This window comes from Vollenhovia emeryi, unplaced genomic scaffold, assembly GCF_000949405.1.
Source record: "Vollenhovia emeryi isolate VEMERY1.0 unplaced genomic scaffold, V.emery_V1.0 DF939144.1, whole genome shotgun sequence".
NCBI lineage: Eukaryota > Metazoa > Arthropoda > Insecta > Hymenoptera > Formicidae > Vollenhovia > Vollenhovia emeryi.
The window spans coordinates 1545854-1570984 of NW_011967222.1; the positions used below are offsets into that span (position 1 = coordinate 1545854).

The window sequence follows — 25131 nt, forward strand, 5'->3', positions numbered from 1 at the left end:
CTCTCTCTCTCTCTCTCTCTCTCTCTCTCTCTCTCTCTCTCTCTCTCTCTCTCTCTCTCTCTCTCTCTCTCTCTCTCTCTCTCTCTCTCTCTCTCTCTCGCTCTCTCGCGGCCGATGACGTGGCTCTCTCGTAGCGCGGTTGACCTCCATCGTTCTACTTTACGACGAAGTCCTGGAGCGAGCGAGGGAGGAGGTGGCTTACCACGGTATACGATTTTATCCTCGGCTCCACGATCACCGTAGGCCTCTATTACGAATGAATCGGTGTTTATTTATGTCCCGGCGCGCGTCCTTTCTGAGGAACCGAGAGGAGAGATATGAAGTCCCTGATACAATATATACCGGCGCGAACAGCGAGAGACGGCGCGAGTTCTATGGAAGAAAGAAATGTGTGTACAGGGTGATTCACCAAGTCTCGCCGCCACTTGGGGAGGGCATTCCTGACGTCATTTGGGGCAGAAAAAAAACCGTTAAATGGGATTCACAATTAAAGGGCTACGCTAATTTGAAAGTTTTCTTAGAATTCCAAATGGGGGAAACGGTTACAAGTGCGATACGAGCACTCTCGAAATCGTAAATCTTCGAAGAATCGGCATTCCGGAACCGCGATTTCCCCTCGAACTCCTTAATTTTGCGTTGTGCAAGCAAAGATTGAAAAGAAAAAGAACGAAGTTGAACCTGTAAGATTTTATAAGAAACTGCCCTCGGCAAACCTGCACGCTGCGCAAACGGGGGTGAAACCCGGCGGGAATCACCCCGAATCGCGGCACAGAAATAAGTAAATACAGCGCGAGGAGGAGGAGGAGGGGGGTGCGAGGAGGCGTTACGCGAGGTAACTGAGGTAACTTACAACGCAGTAGCGGATGAGTGATCGTTAACGAGTCGGCGAGAGGGGGCGACTAAAAATAATGGCTGAAATTAAACGCGGTCGATTGATTTTCGTCTCGTGCCGCGTATGTCAGACGTGACGTTTATTTTTATCGGGATGTAACACGGCGTCGCCGACGGCAAGTGCGCCGGGCGCGGCACGCTGAACGCGCCGCTAAACGGGAGGGAATACACACGGAGCCGGCCGCGGACTGCGTCCGCCAAGGATGCGGGGAATATTAATATCCTCCTAGATGGAGGCGTCCAGATTACGCGGCGGCGGACGGAATAAAAAGAGCGGATTCCTACGTGTCCTTCGTACTCGGTCGGACCCGGAGGGGGGCGAGGGAGGGGCGCGGTCTGACACGAGGGAGACGAGGAGAGAAGAAGTGGCGGGCAGCGTGCGACGATGTTGAACCAGATTATGAAAATCAGAACGAACGATCGTCGGTGTGGGTTAAAGGCTCGTTGCGCCGCGGTCGGGGCGTGTAACGATGTCACTTTTATTAGCCTCATCAGGGGCACCGAGAGAGGGGGAGAGAGAGAGAGAAAGAGAGCGAGATGCAACCGCCGACCGGGGGCGGGCACCACCGCCACCATTACCTAATATTCAACGTGATCGCGTATCTCGTTACGCCGGCAATTTGCGTCCATCGACGCGTCGTTGGGCGTGAAAGCTCGCGTGCGCCTCTCCGTGAGACGACGGCACCTGCGTGCTGGCCCTCCCCCGCCCTCCCGAGGAGAAGAAAAATTCCCTTCCGCGGTGTATTTTCGGCGGCGACGCGGACGGGGGAGGAGAGGGGGCCGCGTGCTCGCGAGAGGGAGAGAGGAGCGACGATTATCGACTGCACAAACACTTGACCGTGTTAATTATACCGGAGATTCGAGAGCGCCGGGAAATAGTATTAATCGGTCGATGACGCCGAGGGTGATTTCCGAGGGAAAACTCGAAAGAGGAGGGAAACACCCGAGGTGCGCGGCGCACCGGAGTCGCCGCTTCCGTGAGAAAAAAAAAAAGAAAGGTCCTACCCCTCGCCCGGGATTGCGTAACATCCCGACCACGAATGCGGTCGCGGAGGTAATTATTGTATTATGATTGTGGGAAATTTAATATTTCCCCCTCCGTCTCCCGGCCCCTCTCGCGCGGTGCATTATCAATATTCATTTACGCTCGCAATTGAACGGAGCGCCCGGGCGTTTAACGTAATGTAACGCGACGTGTAACGCTGTTACGCGCGCAAAGTGTGCCGTTTCGACGACAGGGACGGGATTTTCGTGGAGCGAAAACCAAACCGGGTGTGATCGGGGTCACTCGTTACATCGGAAATCACATTTCGTTGGCGCTCGCGCAGGTCCTATCGGGCCCCTTTGATCTTTGCGGTCCCGATCACACTACCACACGCACAACTTTCCTCTCATTGGTCTGCCCAGAGCAATGTCGGATGCGCAGATGGGATCGACGCAGAACGAAACAAACGACGGAGTGGACCTGCTAGTTATACTACGATCGGACTAGCAATCGCCGACTCGGACTGGCGATCGACGATTGTCTTCTAGCATCTGAGAGCCGATTAAATCGCTGGCTGCTTCGCTCTCATTGGCTAAAGGACAACCGTCGATCGCTAATTCGACCCGAGTTAACAATTGCCAAGTCTGATTCGGTCTTTACGCGCGCGAGTCGCCGAGCGCACCGCGCGTTCGGCCCGTAAATCGGGTTACACCCCGGTCTCGGCTACCTACGATTAATTACGCTGAAAGCATGCCCGCGTAATTGCACCGCGTAACACATCCGTCGTGCGGACGACGAGTGCGCTATCATGCTCGCGGTCGTAACGCGGTGTAACTTGAGAGAAGGATTCGCGTGGACGACGATTAAGCTGGAGGTGAAACACGAAAAGAAATAACTTAAGCAGGAAGACAAGATTTTCAACCAATTGGATTTTTCAGCGTTGCTCGAGTCTCAAAATTGCTGCTCACGTTCCTCGACTGTCACTGGTCAGTTTTCTTAAGTTTTTTTTCACGTGTTTCGGACCTTAAAGGCTCAAACGCGTAAAACAAAAAAAGAACCTTAACCTTTAGAGGGTCGGAAAATCTAAATATAGATGCTCTGGAGCAACCTATCTAAACACTCACTTTTTGCTCAAATTATAAAAAATAACAATAAAACTAAAACAGAACAAAAGAAACAAATAAACGGAGCCACGCTGTCTCTCTACGTCCCCGTCGTTGGCTCTGGGTAATGCTGAAGGAGAGTCATATAGATCATATGTTTGTAAGCCTTATCTTGGCGCATGAGCATGAGAATTGAATATTCTCAAAAACCGACCTAAATATCGTATTTAGCGACCATAAAAACCTATAGAAACAGACTTTTGGGCGAAACTACGACTGTTGAATTTTTTCTTACTATTAACGGCCGGAAAGTTTAAATATAGTCTCTACGTGTGATCGGAACTTTGTACAGGTTATATAAAAGATATAGGCACAATATTTGGGAATTTTCTAAGAGGATTAAAAGCTCATAAAATCCCGGCCCTCTAAAGGTGAAACAGTAAAACTTCAGACGTAAGGGAAACCACCAGTGAGGGTAAAAAGTGTAAGTAGCCATTTTGAAACTTGAGCTGAAAATTTCGATTGGTTGAGATTCTTAAGTCCTGCGTTTCACTGCTCAAGTTTTTTTCGTGTGTTCCCAACATTACTTCAGGCGCGACGACGACGCGTGCTCCCGAAAAATAGACCTCGAGTGCACAGAGCCAAGTTTTTATAAACGGGAGGGAAAAAAAAGAGGAGAGAAAACTCGACGGGGATCGAACGGCAGGAAACGAGGTGTCTGATTATATTATCGCGGAAAACGGTAGCGCAACGTGAAACGTGACGCAACGGTCCCGTTGAAAAATCTCGGCAATTCCTGTACGTCAATCACGAGTCGCCGCCGCCGCCGCCGGAGAAACGAAATTATATACGGCAGGTTTCCGCGAGAGAGGGAGAGAGAGAGAGCGAGAAAGAGAGAAATAGACACGGAGAGATTAATCCAGATCGCGGATAGGCGCGCGGAGCGCAAAACCGAACGACACGATTTTTTTTCTGTTCTTCTGGGCAACGGCGTATCCCGTTCTCGTTTTCTTTATCAGGGAACGTGACAAGTCGCTAATATTGTGAAACATCACCGAGCTCGCCTCGCCTTGAAGACGGGCCGCCGTTACTCAGCGCGCATCCGTTACGTGTACACGCGGTGCGAACTGGAATACCGCGCGCGCGTGCGTCACTGTTATGCGATATAAATTGGCTCTAATGCAATAATATTAGGAATTTCGCAATCGCCAATTGTTATCGCGGAAACACCGCGGTGCACGTTGATCCCCCCCTCGCCCCCCCGTGGCTGGTGTATCTGCACGACCTCCGATCACGCGAGCCGGGAAGTCGGTCCTCTTTTTCACGCAACACAGAGAGAGTCGGAAAAAGAGAAGGGGGCACCGGTTATCCTTGGATCTCGTTCCCGAAGGAGATTGGAGTTGATTGATAAAATTGCGTGTCGCGCGTCGGAAAGGTTGATAGCGCGCTAATCGGAGGCGCGATCTTCGATCGCTCCCGTCGTCGCGATCCGCGGAGGAGGCTCGCGAGGGGCCCCACGATCGTGAGAATCGCCGAGTCGAGGGAAAAGATCGATGATAGGCGCCGTATTCGTAGTAGATTCTTATTTCAAAATCATCGCAAGTGTTGTCTTAGGAGGCTGATAGGGCTCTGCGATCGGTTAAAAACACATTAAGGGTATACTTAAGTAAGATGATCTCAAATATAAGAACGGACTATGAATACTGCACTGAAAAAAATTTCTGGTTGAATATGGACGAATCAGATAATTCCTTTAGGATTTACCAGAATTCCTTTAGGATTTACCAGAATTTCTGTAGGATTACAGGAATTCTGGTAAATCCTAAAGGAATTATCTGATTCGTCCATATTCAACCAGAAATTTTTTTCAGTGTGGCCACAGTTTCTCTCTCTCTCGATCGTCTCAGACGAAATCCTGAGGGTCAATTCTGTATCTTGCACTACAGTGAAAATGCTAAAACCGAGCGACTTTGTCCCCTTTAAGGGGACAGTTAGATAGAGACCAAGCTACTCAGTTTTAGCATTTTCACTATAGCGCAAGATACAGAATTGACCCTCAGGATTTCGTCCGAGATGATCGAGAGAGACTGTGGTCGGTATTCGTAGTCCGTTCCTATATTTAAGATCATCTTACTGTCTGTCCTCTTAGAAAGGGACAGAGCCGCTCACTTTTAGCATTTTCACGATAGCGTAAGATACAGAATTGGCCGCGAGTTTCCCTCTCGCGAGGGACGTCCCTTTTCCCAGGACGCCCTGTACGCAACGCCGCCGAGGCGCTGTGAATCATCCCGCGCACGAACGGCCCAGACACTCGGCGAGTCGAAGACGACCCGCTTCTCAATCGGCCGTGTGCGCGTTTACTCGAGCGTGCGTTATCCTCGTGCACCGTGACGGCGCGAACACGGGAGAGCGGGAGAGAAAGGGATAGAGAGAGAGAGAAAGAGAGAGAGAGGGAAAGAGAACGACGAGGAAGTGCGCGTGTGCTAGGGGAATTTCCAAGTTCACCAGGCACCTCCATCGATCTGCCGGCGTCGTGTGGCGGCCGGCTATCAAGCCGCCGCCGCTCTCTTCCGCGCTTTACGCGCCGCGGCGCTCGCTTTTATTCGAGGGTAACACCGGCCGGGAACCACCGCCGGCCGCCGAGCTATCGACCCCTGAACTTGACCCCCATAGGAAGCGCAGAGCCTAAATCCGGAGGTGTGCCCGCGAATCCACGACGCGGCAGATCCTTCGGAACGAGTACCCGAGGGGCGGGAAAGGGGTGGCGGACGGGAAGACAGAATCTTGAGAATTTGTCACTGGGACGCTCGATTTCTGCTCTCGTTTCTCTTTTGCGCGCGCGCGCGCTCGCGGGTTATCGCGCGCTCCATTTTTGTTTGTTGTGAATTGTTGCGCAACAAACAAGGCGCACGCCCAGGTGTTGCCAGCGGCTGGTCGTATTGTTCGCGGATTCCCCCGATATCTCTCTCTCTCTCTCTCTCTCTCTCTCTCTCACGATGGATGCGTTCTCCCCTTTGCGAGGGGGGAGGGTGGGAAGACGGAGAAGGGAAACGACGCGATCCCACCCATTTTCTTTTTCTGGGGGGGTTAGCGCGGCCCGCAATCGATTCTATTGATCTATCTCGAGCGGTCTTCTCTGTATCCGCGGAGGGACGCGCGGGGCTCCGTCGTCGCGGAATGCCGGGAAGTAACCGCGCGCGGTCTCGCGGGCCCGATTTCTCGCTACAACTTTAACCCCGGCCTAACTCGCTCCCCGTCTCTCTCTTTCTCTCGAAGAACAGTCGCGGGAAGGGACAGAGGACGGAGTCGGATGAGGTCCAAGTCGAGCGACGTAGGAGAGGCCGCGGGCCTTGTGCCGCATCTCCCGCGTCATCCCGAGTGGCACCAGCCCGAAGTTAGTCGTCGGTGCGCAGCGTCCGCCAGTGATTTATCAGATATCGATTCTTTTTTAAATTCCGTCCCCCGCGCGCCGTTCAATGCGACGAAACACCGGAGGAGAACCGAGGCGATGGATATCGTGTTGTCCCTCCGCGAGAACCTGGCGTCGTTCTTTCGCGAACAAGAAAGCGGTATTTGCGCAGTAAAAAAAAAACGGGGGATTGTTTCCGGCAGAAAGGCTGAGCTGGCCGACGCGCTGGAAAGGACACACGGTAGGGGAAGGAAGGCAGGATCTTCCGCCGAGGCGCTCCGAATGGCACTCGTCGTAATGAAAATTGCGTTGCACGGAATTACACGTGTCGAGCGGATACGCGGTCGGATCGGAATCATTCGCCACCCCCGGCGGCGAGCGGGGGGGAAAACGGAGACGCGCTCGTCACCGCCGTAGTTTTTCGGGGGCGGGAGAGGGGCAGGTCCTCGGGCGGGGGGACGTCTTCTATACTCACCGTGGTTGTCTTCGGGTGTGCGTGTGCGCTCGTCGATACTCTACTTTAATCCAAATAACGCGCGTAGGGTAAAACCGCCGCCGGGACACTGAGCCGTGAGACTTGCTTCGTCGCGGGCTACGGCCTCGCGACGACGATCATCGTACGAGAAAGCGCGGGGACGATCCTCTGTTACTCTCCCGATCGGACACGGTCAGGCCTTCCGCGTGTCGACGGCTTCCGTGTTACTGTACGTGCGGGAATATCGCTGCGAGCGCGCTGCACGATCGGCGGCGAGCGAGTGACGTGCTGAACGTAGCCGAGTAACTGACGCCAGCGCGCGAAACGAAACGCCAAACGCTCCCCTCCCCACCTAACTTCGCGTCCCGTCCGTCCTTGTCGCGCAGCCGCTGGGCGCGCGTGCCGCCGTCCTTCTCGCGCTCCCATTGGTCGATCTCTCTTTCTCTCTCTCTCTCTCTCTCTCTCTCGGTCCCGTTCGGCCCCGCGCGCGCGCTGGCGATTATTCGACGCGAGATCAAAAGCGCGACGTTTCTCTTATGCCCGTTTCTGCCGATGCGGATTAACTTTAATCTCGGTTTAAATTACTTATTGTCTTTTTCTACTTCGTACAAAAACTAGGAAGAGATACAAGTTGAACCGGGATTAAAGTTAAACTGCGTTTCGGCAGAGATGGGCGTTTAGGCCGGGTTTTCACCAACGTCGCTTAACCTTAGTTTAAGTTCATTGTTTGTCTCCTTTTGAAGGGACAGTTGGAAAGAGATGAATTAAGCCTAGGCTCGAATTCGATTGCTTGCACTAAAGCCTGTTTGTAGTCAGTTTTGACATTTAACTTCGTTTCAAATACACGCTTAAAGAGTATTCGACCAAAGAACGATCCGTATGGATGCTATCATTTTGTTGGTTGAATATTTCAAGAGATGTTTAAGACTATCCTTAAATATAAGAATTGACTGTGGACAAGCCTTAAGTCCGTATCAGACTGCGGATTGAGGTTGAGATTAGATTGAAATTCGACCAATTAGAGTAAAAGTCACTAAATTTGAGATTACTAAACTTTACTCCGATTGGTCAAATTTCAATCTAATCTCAATCTCAATCTGTAGTCTGATACGGGCTTTAGTGTGCGCTCAGTGCGCACTAGTGCAAGCAATCGAGTTCGCTAAAAGTTAAGCGACGCTGGTGAAATCGGGCCTTGTTCGAAATTGGAAGAGTGAGGGAAGTCGCGTCTTTCCCGGGGCTCGGGTCTTGAATTCATTCGGTGGAGAAACGCGAAAATTCTGTTCTCACAGAAAAGTTGCAAGTTGATCGGCTACTCGCGTGGATTTCACCGACTTTCAACTTCTCCATGAGAGCAGAATTTTCGCATACGTGTCTCTCTCGAGTGAATTCAAGGCTCGAGCTACTGAAAGATTGAAGCACCTCGTCGCGAGACGCTGGCGAGGCTGCGAAACGTTGTATCCAACGATTTACAATGCGTTCTCATTTACGAACAGCGCTCGCCGCCCTTCGATTACGCGTTCTGTTTAATTCGTAAAGTTAATCGTGGCTTAATCTCGATACGGAACGCAAGTTAGGGCGCCTCGTCCGGCTCGTGGGGACGCCGCGAGCCGTAATGTTTAATTCCGACGATTGTCCCCTCGAGGATTTCGTGGAGCCACCCCTGCGCAACGCCGGTCCTTTTGGACGGTAACAACGCGATGTTTTTACACCGACGGGTCGCGTTTTGTCCTCCAGGCTCGCGGAGCAGCCTCGAATACCGAATATTCTCGCTAAAAGTATAGTAACTGCCTGGAATCGAAGGGCACGCCGGGATGCGGCACGCGATACGGATATACAGTACCGGCCAAGGGTGTATCACCTTTCGATTTTTGGGGCATCCCTAGTTTTAAAGTGCACCGAGCGGTAAACCACCGCTGACCGCAATCACGTACGCCAATGCCTACACGGAGAGAATGTTCTCTTAACATTCATCGTGAAAATGTTGTAATCGTGGGACAACGCGGCATCGCAAAGAGTTTCATGAGAGTTGTTCAAAATTCCAAGTTGTCCCACGATTTTTCAGAGTAAATTTTAATGCCCAGTGGGCATTACTTTATCTTATTTTATCTTTATAATGCCCTAGCAAGGCCCAGTGTCCAAGAAATGCCTAGTAACGTCTAGTAATGCCCAGTAAAGCCGTAAATCTGTGCGCCACAATACCCTCAGCGGTCTACCCCTTGAAGTGCACCAATGAAGAATACGAAAATCATGGTGCATCTTGTGAGATGCACCTGCCATCAGGCGTCTACTGTAAAGTTTTGAGCACAGTCGATGCACTTCGACGAAAGTTATGCTCGAAAGAACGAAAGGTGATATAATTTCGGCCGGTACCGCGTGCACGTCTGAATAAAGTAAATCGCCTTCGTTCGGCGCGAAACGCGCGGGCTTTAAAGCGGCGGGCGCGCGCGCGCGCGCGCGGCTCGCGGGCCGTATCGACCCTTCACCATTGGATGACGCATCCTCCAATGACCGGCCGGCCCGGCGATTACGTCACTCCGGGGGTATATTATTGACGCCGGACGCGTGCAACGGCGTCGCACTGCCGCGTTTCTCCGGGGGGCATCCCTCCGTGCCGTACGGCCCCTCGGGGTCGTCCTGGGGTTGCGTAATGACCGGTGCGAGGTCGCAGCAAGTTTAACCCTTTTCGGGAGAAGAAACTCGGCGACACGGGATATTTCCGGGATGGCAAGGTTTTCTCCGAAAAAGTACTGAACCCTGTTCACCCACGATTTCTAACATACGTATGTACGTCGCTTCGGAAATGGATTATCCTTTTGAGCTACGGGCTGACCTGGAATGAAGACGAATCCCACGGGGATGCAGGGAGTGTTCTTGCGGACGTAGGGGAAGGATTTCCTCGCGTATCTCGCAGATTTCTCTATAGGACGCAGAGAAAAGCATATGAGAAATTTTCTTGTCCTTTTTTTCGTTTGACTTTGGTTGAAAAAAAAATTGAAATTTGAGTATGTTGTGGCTGTAAGTTTTGTCTGTCGGTACGCAAAATTTAAGACCCGGTCGCCGATGAAATAAAAGGAGGAAAAGATGTTAAAGTTGTACTTTTTAACTTACAGGAGTTACGGGCCGATCGCTCGCAGAAGCACTTTGAGGGTTAACATTATTTTACGTCACACTGAGAAAATTTTTCATCGGATAAACCAATTGAATAGTGCGTCTGATGGTTAATTTTTCCGAGTACGCTTTCCGATTAAATTATGGATACATCCGATGAAATGCAATTACCGATAAAATTTGATTGAAAACCGATATTTTTCATGGGATATACAATTTAATTGGATATATCCGTTTGTTATTATGTAATTGGATCATCATCACGTTTTTCTCAGTGTATGAATTTACAAAAATAAAAGGGACCCCGCCAAAGCACCCATACTAACATACGCTCCTTCGTGCAGGAGCCACCTTAAATTTTAAGTACACGTGACAGAAGAGTACGCGATCTGCGGCGACAACTGAATCGGTTAACACAAAAGACTGCTTTTTTCGGGCAATATGAATGTTTCAGTAGGTTTCACAATTTTGTTTTGAAGAAGGGGCTCTTTAAGATAAGTTTTTGTTAAAAGTACTTTTTTTTAGGACATGAGCCTATTCATGCGATGGATCCATTGTTGCCCCAATTTCAGTCACATGCCCCTTTTTCGTTTCCACTGGTTTAAACGTTCGTTTCCAGAGGAACCGCGAGGCGAGATTATTGGAGCAAAGTGGCGCAATACGGAACACGCATTGCCGTGTTTCGACCTTCTCCGTTTCCTCGCTCAATTTCAAGAATGCGATCTCCATGTCGCCCGGCGAGCGTGCCGCGCAAAACAAACCGGGGCACGTCTCGCATTCTCCCGCGGGCACGGGAGAAACAGATGCACGCCTTCCCACCTCGTCCGAAATTAAAGTCGAGGACGAAAGTTAGTGTCGTCGTACGTCGAGACCCTTGTCGAGCAATCGATACCTCATCCGTTCCCGAGGATCGAACCGCGCCGCCGATTAAAACCTGATTCGCTCAGCGCGAGTTTCAGCCACGAAATCGTCGATAAGTTGAAACTCGAGGGCGAGATTTCGGTTCAACTCCGATTAACTTAATCGGCGATTCTTTCAACCGAAAGAATTCGACTGAAAGCAACGCGTCCAACTGCATATTGCAATTTGTTACTGGCCCTTGATCTAATCTTTTTTTCTGTACATTAAATTAAAAAAATAACAATTCCTTCCGCGTTAATCAAATAGTAAGTATAAGTACGGAGCTTGATCGAAGTCGCTCTAATTCGTTTTTTTTTTTCGATCGCTTTTTGCCCTTCCTCTCTTCAGTAATTTTTTATTTCTTCTCGGACAGTTGATGTCTAACGGCACGCGATGGAGACGAATTTGATATCTCAAATCCGTTTTACGTCCGTCCGTCCGGAGATTCGAGACGAAATTGTGAAACCCCGCAAAGCGGATTTGACGCCCTTTGGAACCTGCGAAACGACTCGAGAGGAGAAAAAGATCCATCGCGCTCAATCTGTCGCCGTTGCCTCATTAATAGAGAACAGTCCTCTATTATGAGATAGCAGGTTTTGAATACCCAAATTCAATCGCAAATGCCTCAGCGGTCGAATTGGTGAGACGCCCGCCTAGAGGGGAAGTCCAGGTTCAAACCCTAGCTGAGGTAATATTTTTCGCAATAAATTTCTTTAATTAGAATTTGCCAGTTAGCGTCGTTTAACAATTTTTCTACATTGGTCAATCATGTACTGGCGTCAAATAATTCTTTACGTTGCTAATCGCAAATCTCTTTTTCGCAACGATTACACAATCTAACAATGAATTCTCCACTAAACAGATTTCGCTCCAAGGGCAACAAATTCATGGTGGAATCACCATGATGGTGCCTATTAATTTAACAGAAACCCCACCGTCTCGTACTAGGAGTCTATCTCACAACAGAGGACTTTCCTCTAATATCGCCATACACGCGCGGAGCGACGATATCGCGAGGCAAGTCTAAAGGCCCCTGTCCACGACGCTAGAACTCGGTGCAAGTTCTAGTTTCGAGAAACGTGTAGGCAACTTGCAGCTGTTTCATCAAAGCAACAAATTTCCCCCATAAAGCTGGAAACACAAAAAACTCGAGACTTAGGCCCTAAGAATTGCAACCAATCTGCTTACGTTCTCGACTGTGACTGGCCCTTAGGTCTAAAGCCTTCTTGCCTAAGTGTTTTCGTGTGTCGGGGCTTTTTGACCCGCTACGCCACTGATCGGCGATCGTTTAAGGTTTAAGCAATGGGTTCCGAAGACGAGTCAATTGTCACGCGAGATCGTCACGATATCGATCTCGCGCGTACACCGTTCCAGTTGCGCCGGTCGGTGTTGTATATAATTGTCGGCGATGGTAAACGGCACAGATTGAAAATGATGATGGGCCAGCCTTCGGGACATTAGCTGGCGGGCGGGAGGGGAGGGAGCAGCTCCCTGAATTAACGCGGCGGTGTCGGACTTCCGTTGTGGCAAATTGGTGAACGTTCTCCGGCGACTTACGAAAGATTAAATAAAGAGAGAGTGGCGTCACCGACTCGGAATTCGAATCCCCGAAGTCCTCAAGTAGTTGTAGCAGTCCACGATGCTCTCTCTCTCTCTCTCTGTCTCCCTTCTTCTCGCTTATCACCACGTTAGTCATTCGCGCGTACAGATCGACATTAATTTCGGACTCGTTGATTTTCTAGAAGAAAGCGTAATTGCCTGCGCGCGATACGAGGGGAAAGGTACAGCCCTCCGGCTGGCTGGGAGCTGAGCTCGAATACCTGCGGCAGAGAGAAGATGTATTAAAATAATATATCTTGATATAATAACTTAATGTAACGTCTTTACGCACACCACGAAATAATAATCATAAAACTGCGTTTATCACGATTATGATTTGATGAGTGGACTCTTAGGGCCTGAGCAGAGTGGCTGTCTTGTATTCTTAAGACACAAGACGGTAATCGTGCGTATACTTTAAGACAAATATTTAAAACATAAAACCGTTGTCTTATAAGAGCACATGACGGCCATTCTGCTCGGGCCCTTACGCTTCGCTGTCAATGACAATAACGCCATTAGTTCGTTTCGTCGTACGTTTTCTGTTCTCCTGCTGAGGCTGTAACTTTAACGTCCGCCGCTTACACTTGCCCTTCCCCTTTGAAACTCTCAGATTATATTATTATTACGTCTGCTAAGAGTGCTATGTCTTATGCGGTTTATTTTTTCTTCCGATATAAACCGCGCCCGATCCTCGCCGCGTCGAGATAAGCTGACGCCGACTCTTGTTGACAGGACTCGAGGCGCTGGAGAAGGCCCTTTATTGCTGGGAGGACGCCCTCACCGCGTTCAGCTCGGCACTTGGAAACGACGCCCTGGCACTGCCGTCGAAGGCCGACGCGGCGTTCACCCACGACGTGCAGGAGCTGCTCGACATGGGCTACCAGATCCAGAGCCACGCGGAACTGCTCTTCCTCGATCAAGTACGGTACCGTAGACCTGGGTGGCTTTGGCACTTTTTCGGCATTTGTTTATAGGGTAAGGTGACTAGATTCGGATCCGGGTCAATTCTGTATCTCACACTACAGTGAAAATGCTAAAAGTGAATAAGCTTTGTCTACCCTAGAGACCCTGTAATCAGAGACTGGCCATAAAGCCCGTATCAGACTACGGGTTGAAATTGAGATTAAATTGAAATTTGACCAATCACAGTAAAGTTTACTAATCTCAAGTTTATAGTAACGTTTATTCTAATAGGTCAAATTTCAATCTAATCTCAATCACAATCCGTAGTCTGATACGGGCTTAAAAGTTTGTTAAACTCTTGCGAGTGGGAGAGAAACATAGGCTACACTGATAAAAAAAATATCTTAATCCAAACAAATATTACCTAGTAAGAATATTCTTAAAAGCTTTGTCTACCCTAGAGATCCTATAATCAGAGACTGGCCATAAAGCCCGTATCAGACTACGGGTTGAGATTGAGATTAGATTGAAATTTGATCAATCACAGTAAAGTTTACTAATCTCAAATTTATAGTAACTAAGTCGCCAGCCGTAATTAACAACAACAGTGATTTTTATTGACCGTATCTGGCAATTTTAATAATACAGAAAATTTATTACGAAAATATTACCTCAGCCAGGGTTTGAACCTGAACCTGCTTTCACTCTAGGCGGGCGTCTCAACCTGCAATTTGACCACCGAGGCATATGTCTACTTAGTTCGAAAAATTTCTTTGTCAGTGTATCTCACTCTTCTACGATCGTAAAATCTTTCAGGGTCTCTAATCTAACCGTCCCCTTAGAAAGAAACAAACCCAGTAAGAACACTAACGTCGAATTGGCGTCAATGGAGCCGAAACCGCGTCAGTTTCCGAAAATAAATAAAAATTTTGAAATTTTATTTTTGTATTAAATTTTGTATTAAATATGTCGAGTTAACTTGGCAGTTTTCTCCAACAAGATCTTAAAAGTATTCAGAACGTTGAGTGTAAGTAATTTAATACCAAAAAATCGACGTCGATAGTTCGAAACCACGTCCCTACCGTCAGTTTTCGAAAATAATTGACGGTTGGGACGTGGTTTCAAACTATTGACGTCGATTCGACGTTGATTTAACGTTAGGTATTCTCACTGGGAAGCCGCTCACTTTTAGCATTTTCACTATATTATAAGATACAGAATTGACCCCCAGATACCAAATGCGGATCAATCTGATGAGTCGCTAATAAGCGATATAAAAGCATGTCGATGTTATCGACAACACAGCGTAAAGTTGTAAATATATAAAAGAGCGAAACTTCAGTGAAATACTTTAAAATGTCACTTACTAGCGACTCGTCAAATTTTTTATCCGAATTTGGTCACCTTACCCTACTGTGCAAATTGACCTTGAAATTTTTGACACCCGTTGCCGTGTTTCCACCTTTTAAAATACACCATGGGTATTAAAAATTTTTCGTTCGCGCAGTGTAAACAAAATACTAAATGACAAGTGCCAAAACCACCCGGGTTGGTCAAACCACCCAAGTTTACGGTATCTCCTTCCGAACTTGTCCGTGCCCGGAGCTCCGCGAGGCCGATCCGCGACCTCGAGAGTCGAGATTCGGTTCCCCCGGAGATTCGCCGCCCGTTCCTTCGAAAGTGCGGACGATCACCCGATGCCATTCCGTCCCGCTGCATTCATCATCAATTGCCCTTCTACCGGTCCGCTAAAAAAATGCGGGAATTAATCCAATTTAAATGACGGCCGCCCTGGGGGTAATTAGCGCAACGAGTCACTTGACCTGACGCTAGTCGCCGGGAATTGTTGCGGAACGTTAATGCCATAGGAAGTGCACAACTTTCACCGCGAGTGAATCCGAATTTTCGCGACCGCGACACATCGGGGATCGTACGTACGACATGCACGTCACCGCCGGGAGCTACGACCTCGTCCATTTCCCCCCCGGAATGCAAGCATCTCCGCCTCTCGTCGTCCGTTTGCTCACCCGTCTTTTCTTTCCGCAGCACTCCGTTTTATTCCGCAACGACAGCGAGGAGAGCCTCGACAAGCCTTCGAACATCGGGACGCGGCTGTCTGGTATCAGGGATAATAAAGCCGACGTCGCATCGTCGCCCGAATCGTTCGAGTCTGCACGTGACGGGGTGAGTTATGCCACGGGACAGACAAACGTGATCTGTTCGTGTCGCACGGATGGACCGTGCGGCCGTGGATGTGATTCGAGGACGCGTCGAAAAATGTTCAACTGTCTTGTACAATAGTATCTACTTTCGCAAGTACAAGCCACTCCCGACGGTTCTCTCGATGCTGAGGTGGAAAGGTGGATATCAGCTTGCACTATTAACGTTATTTCAGGTTGCGGATCTGCGCGAATTCGAGGAATTCTCAGAACTGTTCCCACACTTCGAAAAGCAAAAGCTCTATCATGCTGCTCTTAAACAGCACGAGGATAAGGGCATTCCTTGCAGGTAAATTGAGATCTAGTCCGCCGGACATGCATTTGTTTTCTCTACAGACGCGACAGACAAGTGTATATTGTTGCAGGAGACTACACACGGAGCTTGTAAAGTGCGGATCGGACGTGGAATATTTAGCGAAGGTGTACTGCCTGCGGCAAGCTTATACGAAATTGTTTAATTTACCCACGGCAACGCAATACATAGTGGATGTGGGTCGTCAAATCATTAGCGATTTAATTATGTACGCGGATAGGGTAAGAATGGACCAGAATACTCTCTAAAAAAGGTCAGTTAGTGGATTATCACTGAGAACAACGAATGCTCACTGATTCACACTGAATTATTCAGCGGTGTACGTACAACTGTGTTCAGTGGTAGCCCATTGATTGACTTTTAGAGAGTAGAAGAATAAAGCGTTCGTAATTAATCGTTCGAAACTTCGCTAGACGAAAATGCTATTGCAGGATCCTAAAGATTACCTAATGTATTATGAGCGCATGCTGGAGTTTCTGCAAGACCCGCGCAGTCAAGGTATCATGGAGGAGGAGTTGACCGCTCGAGGTGTCAAGTGCATGAACTTCTACGACGTGCTCATTGATTTCATACTCTTGGACGCGTTCGAGGACGTGGAGAAACCGCCGCCGCCCGTCAGAGCTATAGTCCAGAACAGATGGGTGTCCACCAGTTTTAAGGAAACTGTACGTACTGGAATACTGAATATTAATTGTCTACCGTGTCGTTTCCGACGTTTATCCAATCGTCGATTGTTCTTAAAGGCGATAGGAACAGCGCTCTGGTCCCTCCTCGCGGGCAAAAGGAGAATGCTGAAATACGATCAAGGCTTTTTGGCGCACTTCTACTCCATCTCCGAGCAAATCTCGCCGATGTTCATCTGGGGATTCTTGGGTTCTGAAGAGAGCCTACGTTCCACTTGTTATTACTTTAGGGAGCAAGTGATCGAGTTTCTTGTAGATATATTTAACTTCTTCAAGGTACGATACACCACTGTCGACGAACTCGCCGCAGATATTCTCAGGGAAATGAAACTAAGAGTCGACAATATAAATCAAAGACTGTCGTTAGAAGGTTGCTAGCCAAATGAAATAAGTTTAGGCAACCATGCTAACGCAACGTTGAATAGGCTTGCGGATTATTTCAACTATTGCATTGCATATACCGCTCCGACATCTATGTTGTAAAAGATAATGTTAATATTAACGAAATTAAGCCATATTTGATAAGTTGGGTAAACGGTGCAACATGTTATCGCACGTTTTAATTTTCATTACCGCGCCTATAACGAGTAATTACAATAAGTGATCTTGCGAAATTATCTTGCGAAGTAATATCGCAAAGAGACACTGCGCACCCTTTTGTCGCCGCCAATCAGAAAAATCTATATTGAGCTTCACACTCGAAACAGCTTCTGATGTCCAGTTCTCCACGTGCAACATGTTATCGCGTTTTAATTTTCATTACCACGCCCATATCAAGTAATTGCAGCAAGTGATCTTGCGAAGTAATATCGCAAAGAGACACTGCGCACCCCTGTGTTGCCGCCGATTAGAAAACTAGTTTAATTGAGTTCCACATTTAAATGAACAGCTTCTAATGTCCAGTTCTCTACGAACATAGGGGATAATTGAAATGTCCGATATAGATTTTACAAAAATAGATATCAAATTTATAGGCTGGATCCTACTTACAAAGCTTGGGAAATTAATCCATCGCGCACGCGCAACAATTAAACACGCAATGTTATTCACTCTGACCTAACAAGTAATTTCGTTATCAATCATTATGTGAAAGAAATTTTGTAGACACTCTATAAATAATTTTGCGAGACATGTAAAATATTGTGACTGTTGCAATTCTATTTATTATTTATTAAAATATAAGTCTCATTTTTATTTTATTATACAAAGCTTTTTTTTAATATCTTACAGGACTATGCACGTATAATATACATTACTTTCTACATTGTTTAAACTGTTTAAAGGATTACACAAGGATCAACATATGCTAAAGGATTATTATGTATTTCAGTAAAATTAATACACCATGATAATTTGTGATACAACATAGCAGCATTTAAAAGAAATCGATGTAATATAACATCGTTCCTTACCGATACAAATAAGACAATGTACATTTACTTACAGTTAATCGAAAAAGATCGCTTTTAAGTTTTATAAATTAGATTTCTCGGTGCTATTGTTTTTATTAGATAATTGGTCTTGGCAAGATGCTGATGTCTAAAAGAATCGTCAAGCGTATTGTTATCTTTAAAGTAGTTACCATCGTCAAAATGTAGATAGATTGATACAAATTATAAATAGCGAAATATTAATTCAAAAGTTGATTTGTCGCCAAAGATACGTTTATAAAATGTATTTATATGAATAATTATTTAATTACGAGTCATCTTAGGCCAGTCAGATCAGCGACATTCCATATACAATAACGACTAATAGCGTTTTCGATTTGCTGACTCGACCCGACTCCGAGTCAGAAAAGTTTGATCAAGAGTAAGATTTTTGTAGAAATTGTGGTTCAAATCTTGCTTTTGATCAAACTTTTCTGACTCGGGGTCGGGTCGAGTCAGAAAATCGAAAACGCTACAAGTCACGATAGATACACATTTTATAAATATCTTTGAAATCTTATTTAGTACATTTTGATAAAAATGTATGTAATTCTTACCGGAAAGAGATATGTGCTGATGATAACGAAGTATTAATTTCATTTAATATTTTGTAAATGATAATCCTTAAATTACTTTATGAATAATTTAACTTGTGCGTCTTGTATAACATAACGATGATTGTGTGAAAAGATACAATTTTAAGTATAAAAATAAAAACAATTCAATAAGCTAATATACAAATTATATACTTGTACTCTGAAGCTATACGCTACGACGTTAGTTGCCTTACTACAACATCAAGAAATTTGAAGTTTGCGATCAGTGAGCTGCTAATGAGAGCTGCTTCCAATTCGCTGTCTCGCAGAGAAACTCCTCGATCTTGTCATAAATTCAAACATTCGGTAATACTATGCATATTTTCAATTAACTGCAACAAAAATTGTACAAACGCATCTAATCTTATTACTTTTATGGCATTATATACAAGTTTCTCGTTTTATACACGAATAAAATGTTACAAATGTATTACGGAGAAACTGAACAGGAATATTTTATGCGTATTTGTAAAAGTCCATGTAGTCCTCGTCAGATTCCTCCTCGTCGCTGGACGGCACAACGGGCATGATCTGTCGTATGTTATGTTTGCGTTTGTACGTTTCAAATCTATCTACTGCGAAACAAGAGAAAACACATATGAATAAAATTGAACAATTGCAAGTCTTTGTAATTCATCTTTCTCTCTCCTTGCAGATAACGGCCGAGCGTCGATACTCGCAAGGATACAAGGGTAAAAATAATTGTTCTTACTGTCGAAGGCCTTTTTAATGGTAATGTCCGGTTCCTTTATGTGATCTATGTTATACGATATTAATGGACTCTTCTCTCTGGACTTGATCAGCCTACGCCACGGAAACCCTGTTGAATCCGGACAAAGTATTAGTCTGTTTCTCACAGGAGAAAAATCTGCAACGGGTTACAAGTTACTGTTACATTTGAGTCCCTTCACCAGGTAGATCTTGATCTCCCTCCCGACGTTCTTATGCACAGTCTTCTCCGTCACCACCGACCCAAACAGGTGTAGAATGAGATAGTACTCCTTGCCGTTCGTACTCGTGCTGCAACGACACGAGAAATTGAGTCGATCTAACGCCGCACGCGTTATCGTCCCTTGTTCTACTCGAGCCCAGCTAAATACCTGAACTGCAAACAATCGTCCTTGATCCGCAGGTAGTAGTCGGACACGTCGGTCAATTGAATGCACACGACGACCGTGAGGTCTGTCTCGTGCCACTTGATCGCCGGGCTACAGTAGTTGGATACGAGCTCTGGGCAGGTCATCGCTTCGAGTAATTTTCTCGCCGGAGATGACGCATTTAAGCTACGTTCTTCGCGGACAGTGGTAGAGTACGTCGAAACGACGCAGCATTCGGCGAGACTGATGTCCACGACTTCGGGAGAAGCTGCAATTCTCAGACACGTGCACGCAGTACGGATCACGCCATCACGCCGTGATCATCACGGTCGTATTACAGATTCGAGTGGTAGAGGGGTGCTCCGTTAACGAGTTGGGCTTTCGTTCGTGCTATCGTCACTGTGCGTCACTGCTGTTGGACGATACCTCGCTTCGCGCGGCAGAGCAACACTCGTCTCTTCCGCTGGATTCTATTTGGAGCAAAAACGCGTCGAACGAGCGCGATTTCATTCGACTTTGGAGTTTAGAGAGCTAAATTGAATTAATTGCCGCTTTATAAAACCGGCGCGAATCGACGGAAAATGGCGGACCAATCACAGAGTGCTTCCAGTCGGTTCAGCCAGTCCCTGAAAAGAACGGACCGAAAGCGGCACCTCTGGCCAGTGATGCCAGCCGAGAACGTTTGCCCTGTCTTTCACTTAACTTTATTTCGTATTGGGTCAGCACGTTTTTCAACGAGATACGAACAGGTTAGAGAACCAACGCGAGTTTTCCGGTGTACCTACGTGCTGAGATACGCTGTGGTGAATTTTAATGTTCGGACAGCGGAGTTGAGTGAAAAACATGGACGCGAGTCCGCAGGACGTTAACGAAAGTGTGTTGAAGTTGGTGAACAGCATTCACTATGGGTGAGACAGTTTGCCATCGAATGTCCAAGAAGAAATAAAACTGAGAAAACTCGAGCTAACGTCCGCTTTCTCTCTCTTTCAGAGAAATCAAGGGCACGTACAACATCGTGGTGGCCACTATCTCCATGTTCAAGGAGATCATCAGCAATACAGAATGGGGAACAGCAAAGTATGACTCGTTACTCAAGTATCTTGCATCAGCGTGATGACGCAATACGCCCCGAGCGCGTGTCAGGGGGATGCTGGAGTGATTCTGTACATTCGGCACCTTTCGCTCCTAGAACTGTCGATTCGTGAAAATATTTGTGTAATATACAAATTGTGTGGCGTTTGTGTACAGCCAAAAGTGCAGAATTACTCCAGCATCCCCTTAAGCCAACGGCACACGATACTATTTTGCCTACTGGATTGCTTACCAGAACCAATAAGGATGCAGAGTTTTTTTAGATCAGTTGACTCAAAGCTAAACTCTGCTTGGCTCTCGGTAAGCAAAATCCAGTAGGAAAAATAGTAGTAAAGTTCCGTTTGGAATGTTGAGCGGTTCGCACGTCTTCTGGCTGAAGAAAAAAATTTTTGATACTCGCGGGTTGCATCATCCCGCGCGAGGTCCGGTAGTTGGGCCTCTGCATTGTGTGACATCAAAAACGTGATTACACGTAAGATATTTATACCATCAAGATTATTGGTTTGTCGTGGCCGTATCGGCTCAGTGAGTGAGCCGGGAGCCAATAAACTAGAAGAAGAAGAAGAAGGAAAAATAGTACCGTGTGCCGTTGGCTTTAGTTTGCCGAGGCGATAGAAAAACGCTACTTCTATTTTGAATTAACTTGCGTTCTTAATTTTCTGATATTGTGAACTTGATTTTCCAGGGACTTGATGGATATTGTTAGGCAAAATGGCAAGTACCTGATTAAGTCGCTTCCCCTCGAAACGTGCATCGGAAACATGGTGAGGAGGATATTGCAAATCATTAGGGAAGAGTATACCTCGGAATCGAAGACCAAGATGGACGAGACGTGTCCCCAGGAGTCCTTGCACAAAATTCTCACCGCCGAGAACGACCGGCAGATAGATTTCAACATCTCGATACCTTTTCTCAAAACGTCCCTCATCGAGAACATGAACGAGTTTGAAGTCGAGTTGGAAACCTGGTGTGTTACAATCGCATCTGTACTGCGTAAAGAAAAGAAAAATGACGCGATTTCTGTATTACATTGCAGTGGCATTATGCAACTTTTGGTTCAATTTTTACATAATTCTCGCTGTCTCCTCAAACTAGACCAAGCATTCCTCTGCCTTTGCTGTGAAACTGTTGACGCCGAAAGTTGGAGACAGAGATCGTTGATTTGTACTACAGCTAGAATACTATCGCTACCAATGAAAAGATTAGGTAATTAGCTGGAGTGAGAGAGCTATAGTAGAAATAAACTATCTCTGCCTCCAACTTCCGACGTTACTCTGCAGACCAGAATGCTTGGTCTGTTGTATATGTCGTTGGTCTCTACCAAACAGCAATATGTCAAATGCCTCGAATTAGGCTAACGGACGTTGCATCTTCGTTTTCGAATAAATCGAACATTTGTGTCCATTTCTACCAATGTAAGTTAATCTCAGTTTGACTCACCGTTCATCTCTTTCTAGTTCTAAGAATTGGAAAAATATAAAAGATTTATATAGTCAATCTATATTGGTAAAATGGACGTTAGTATAATAATAATTTCTTACTAACATGTGAACAAATATGTTTGCAGCTCGGAAAACATCACACGACAAGCGTCCGAGCATATACACTCGAACGAAATTATAATGACCATCGGAAAATCGAAGTTGGTGGAGGAGTTTTTCAAGGAGGCTGCCACTACCAGAGCCTTCGACGTTATAGTAGCCGAGGGCGGGCCATTTCTAAGCGTAAGCATGCGCCTGTCTTCGTGACAGACTCGAAGTAAAACTGAGAGGGAGAATACGAGAAGAGGGAGAGAGATCTGTGAATGATTGCAGGGCCATGAAATGGCGGTGAACCTGGCCAAGGCGAAGATCAAGACCACGTTGATATCGGACGCGGCGATCTTCGCGATGATGTCCCGCGTCAACAAGGTCATCATCGGCACTCACACCGTCATGGCGAACGGCGGACTCCGGGCGATCTCGGGCGCGCACACCGTCGCACAAGCAGCCAAGCACTATTCCGTCCCAGTGATGGTTCTGCTGCCCCTCTACAAGCTCGCGCCCATCTACCACTGCTCGGGCAAGCAAAGCGACTTCAATTGCCACGTTTCACCGATGCACAGCGTAATCGATAGTGCCAACGCACTGCTGCTGGAGCAGATACACGCTTACAATCCAGTTTTCGATTACGTCCCACCAGACCTCGTCACGTTATTCATCTCGAACATGTAAGACAACTAAGAGCATTAATTATACAGATTTCAGTGTTAAAATTGATTAACAAATCGACGAACGTCTTTTTTTCAGTGGTGGAAACGCGCCGTCCTATGTATATAGATTGCTTAGTGAATTGTACCATCCTGACGACTACGAATTATAAGTAATTTAATGAATATAAGTAATTTATACGTGATTTCATATGCATATGTAAATACATTTTGATTCCCCTTAGAATTACAAGGCGTTTTTGAAGGAACGTGCCCAAACCTCTTATAACACCTCTTTCTATTATATTATCCACTTCGCTATGTGGCGATCGAACGAAAAACCAACAATGTTTTGTTTGGTTTTGAACCCGAGTCTTCGGATTACCAAACCAGCGCACAATCCTCTGCGCCACGATCGCCACTTCATATGCATATATTTTAACAATATATGTATACAAGTCCAATTGTTAAGCAAATATAAATACATTTATTCGTACAAGAGAACTTGCGGTATACTTGACACAAGCTTCAGTGCATAGTGATGATTTATTTACAAATTAGAATTTAAATACGAGATAATTAGGATAATTTATAAATATAACACAAATTTCTCATGGAGATCAAGTAAACTGTTCACCTCGTACTCCGCTCAATTTCAATTTTCTGACGATCCTTGCAAGACCAAGGCGTCCACGGAACAACGTTTGGAGATTGAATTGAATATAAGTAAATCTAGGATCGGATATAAGATGACTACTTCCGTGAGGAGTCGCGCATCATCACATAAAACTTACGGGCTACGAGTTATATACAAAATGTGATCCCTGGTTTTCTCGAAATGCTATACATATGGATTCCAGTTACTGCCGTCTTCAGGTTGCAAGGAGTTCGTTACCAGCAAGATAAGATCAACGATCCACCATACGCCCATGCCACCCATCGTTAACAGTTTTCCCACCGCTGTCCCGGTCTGTCCGAGGCAGAACCGATCCATGCCAAGGAAACCCAACATAATGCTGTACAAGAGGGTGGTCGCGAAATAATGGTCGCTGTACTTTATACACGGTATCCCCTCGCGGAAGAACGTTCTCGGTCCGAAGCACTCAATGTCCGGCAGCACTGTACAGGATACCTTGGTCTTCTCCACATCTTCGTAGCGAGATCCTCCGAACTGTTAATTTACCAATCGTGAATAAGATTAATCTAAATTCCTCGTAGCTACAACTTACGTCGCACCTTGACGCATCCAAAGCCCGTCTCCTCCTTGGCGGTCTTGTTTCCCTTGTGATCAACCGGGTCTTCGCATTCCACGAATTCCTTAGGCCTACAGAAGGAGCCATTGCAATGATTTTATTTGGAGCACCACGGGACATTTTAATTGAATACTCACAGGAATTTGCACATTACCAGCGGACCATCGGGCCTGTACTCCGGCTGTGGCTCGGTGCTCTTGTTCGCGAGCACCAAACGTTCGTTTTGATCCCATAGAAAGCAGACAAACGCCGTAAGAGCGACATGTAACTTCATTTTGCCGTGGCTGGCATTTTAAATGCGAGTGACAAAATATACGGAATATATGCGAGTGAATCAAGTAAACACGATTCACCATCGGGGGTCAACAGGAGACACGGTGGAGACTCCTGTCGGCGGGCCGTGAACTACGGATTCTACTAGTTGTGTCGCAAGAATCGCTCACACTTGACTGGAAATAAACGCATTTTTAAATAACTTCTATTTGTAATCGTTTGTATTTCGTATTAAAACGTTTCAAGTGCGATTGAAAAGGCTTCGGAGTCATTCGTTTGTTTGTAATTAATTAATTAGTTTTCGATCTGGCATTCAGCCGGAATAGATAAATTGAACAAAGTTTTTGTATGTATTTGGTTTCCTTTGAAACTTGCTGACAAACTCACATTAAAAAGAACAGACTCGAAGTTCATATACTTATCTCGCGCATAGACTTCTATAGACGGAACCTTTTACGAGGGGTAACTGATAATCGCGGTAAGGGGATCACTCGTCTGACTTCGACTCTTTCCGGTGAGATTCGGTAATATTCGGTTCACATTTCCAATACGTGTGCACACGTATATACGGCGCGTTGCTTGTGTGCGAGCGAGCGCGCGCGCGTGGCCGA

At 46.5% G+C, this 25131-nt stretch overlaps 5 protein-coding genes across 8 annotated transcripts in view; 2 read left to right on the forward strand and 3 right to left on the reverse strand.

Annotated features, from left to right (window-relative positions):
- LOC105566537 (protein unzipped) overlaps nt 1-7192 on the reverse strand; it is a 30651-nt gene extending 23459 nt beyond the window's left edge. The window contains exon 1 of the mRNA XM_012020612.1: nt 6864-7192. The gene's annotated coding sequence lies outside the window, so the exon portion shown is untranslated. The remainder of the gene's footprint in view (nt 1-6863) is intronic.
- LOC105566538 (protein FAM73B) overlaps nt 1-17785 on the forward strand; it is a 42706-nt gene extending 24921 nt beyond the window's left edge. The window contains exons 4-9 of one of the 2 annotated variants that reach the window (XM_012020613.1): nt 13206-13393; nt 15423-15560; nt 15772-15884; nt 15961-16129; nt 16322-16573; nt 16652-17785. In XM_012020613.1, the coding sequence (XP_011876003.1) occupies nt 13206-13393; nt 15423-15560; nt 15772-15884; nt 15961-16129; nt 16322-16573; nt 16652-16969 (1178 nt within the window). In that variant the 3' untranslated portion in view covers nt 16970-17785. The remainder of the gene's footprint in view (nt 1-13205; nt 13394-15422; nt 15561-15771; nt 15885-15960; nt 16130-16321; nt 16574-16651) is intronic. The other variant, XM_012020614.1, reaches the window with a different exon arrangement.
- A 1176-nt stretch (nt 17786-18961) lies between these two features.
- On the reverse strand, nt 18962-20043 carry LOC105566539. Its single transcript, XM_012020615.1, has 4 exons — nt 19718-20043; nt 19513-19637; nt 19330-19437; nt 18962-19192 (listed from the first exon to the last, which is right to left on the reverse strand). The coding sequence occupies exons 1-4, from the start codon at nt 19858-19860 to the stop codon at nt 19074-19076; spliced, it is 495 nt and encodes a 164-aa protein (XP_011876005.1). The 5' UTR covers nt 19861-20043; the 3' UTR covers nt 18962-19073.
- Nucleotides 20044-20228: 185 nt separating this feature from the next.
- Nucleotides 20229-23258, forward strand: LOC105566541 (translation initiation factor eIF-2B subunit beta). 3 transcript variants are annotated; one of them, XM_012020617.1, is made up of 7 exons: nt 20229-20622; nt 20705-20791; nt 21492-21773; nt 22374-22530; nt 22621-23015; nt 23095-23167; nt 23240-23258. In XM_012020617.1, the coding sequence occupies exons 1-6, from the start codon at nt 20558-20560 to the stop codon at nt 23165-23167; spliced, it is 1059 nt and encodes a 352-aa protein (XP_011876007.1). In that variant the 5' UTR covers nt 20229-20557; the 3' UTR covers nt 23240-23258. The 3 variants fall into 3 exon arrangements, with proteins under 3 accessions (XP_011876007.1, XP_011876006.1, XP_011876008.1); XM_012020616.1 differs by lacking the exon at nt 23240-23258 and having other exon boundaries at nt 23095-23235; XM_012020618.1 differs by lacking the exons at nt 20229-20622; nt 20705-20791; nt 23240-23258 and adding an exon at nt 21027-21278 and having other exon boundaries at nt 23095-23235.
- A 200-nt stretch (nt 23259-23458) lies between these two features.
- On the reverse strand, nt 23459-24675 carry LOC105566542 (TM2 domain-containing protein CG11103). Its single transcript, XM_012020619.1, has 3 exons — nt 24385-24675; nt 24231-24318; nt 23459-24165 (listed from the first exon to the last, which is right to left on the reverse strand). Exons 1-3 carry the CDS (start codon nt 24519-24521, stop codon nt 23836-23838), a joined length of 555 nt encoding a protein of 184 aa, XP_011876009.1. The 5' UTR covers nt 24522-24675; the 3' UTR covers nt 23459-23835.
- Nucleotides 24676-25131: the final 456 nt, after the last annotated feature.

Bases quoted from the DNA above. Each gene is read 5' to 3' on its own strand.
- LOC105566539 (XM_012020615.1), bottom strand. From the start codon at position 19,860: ATGACCTGCCCAGAGCTCGTATCCAACTACTGTAGCCCGGCGATCAAG. The intron at 19,438-19,512 runs GTAACAGTAACT...CGGATTCAACAG, and splicing joins CCTGGTGAAGGGACTCAAAT to GGTTTCCGTGGCGTAGGCTG. The intron at 19,193-19,329 runs GTAAGAACAATT...CTTGTTTCGCAG, and splicing joins CATTAAAAAGGCCTTCGACA to TAGATAGATTTGAAACGTAC.
- LOC105566541 (XM_012020617.1), top strand. From the start codon at position 20,558: ATGGACGCGAGTCCGCAGGACGTTAACGAAAGTGTGTTGAAGTTGGTG. The intron at 20,792-21,491 runs GTATGACTCGTT...TTGATTTTCCAG, and splicing joins ACAGAATGGGGAACAGCAAA to GGACTTGATGGATATTGTTA. The intron at 22,531-22,620 runs GTAAGCATGCGC...GAATGATTGCAG, and splicing joins AGGGCGGGCCATTTCTAAGC to GGCCATGAAATGGCGGTGAA.
- LOC105566542 (XM_012020619.1), bottom strand. From the start codon at position 24,521: ATGAAGTTACATGTCGCTCTTACGGCGTTTGTCTGCTTTCTATGGGAT. The intron at 24,319-24,384 runs GTGAGTATTCAA...CTCCTTCTGTAG, and splicing joins CTGGTAATGTGCAAATTCCT to GCCTAAGGAATTCGTGGAAT. The intron at 24,166-24,230 runs GTGCGACGTAAG...GTAAATTAACAG, and splicing joins CGGGCTTTGGATGCGTCAAG to TTCGGAGGATCTCGCTACGA.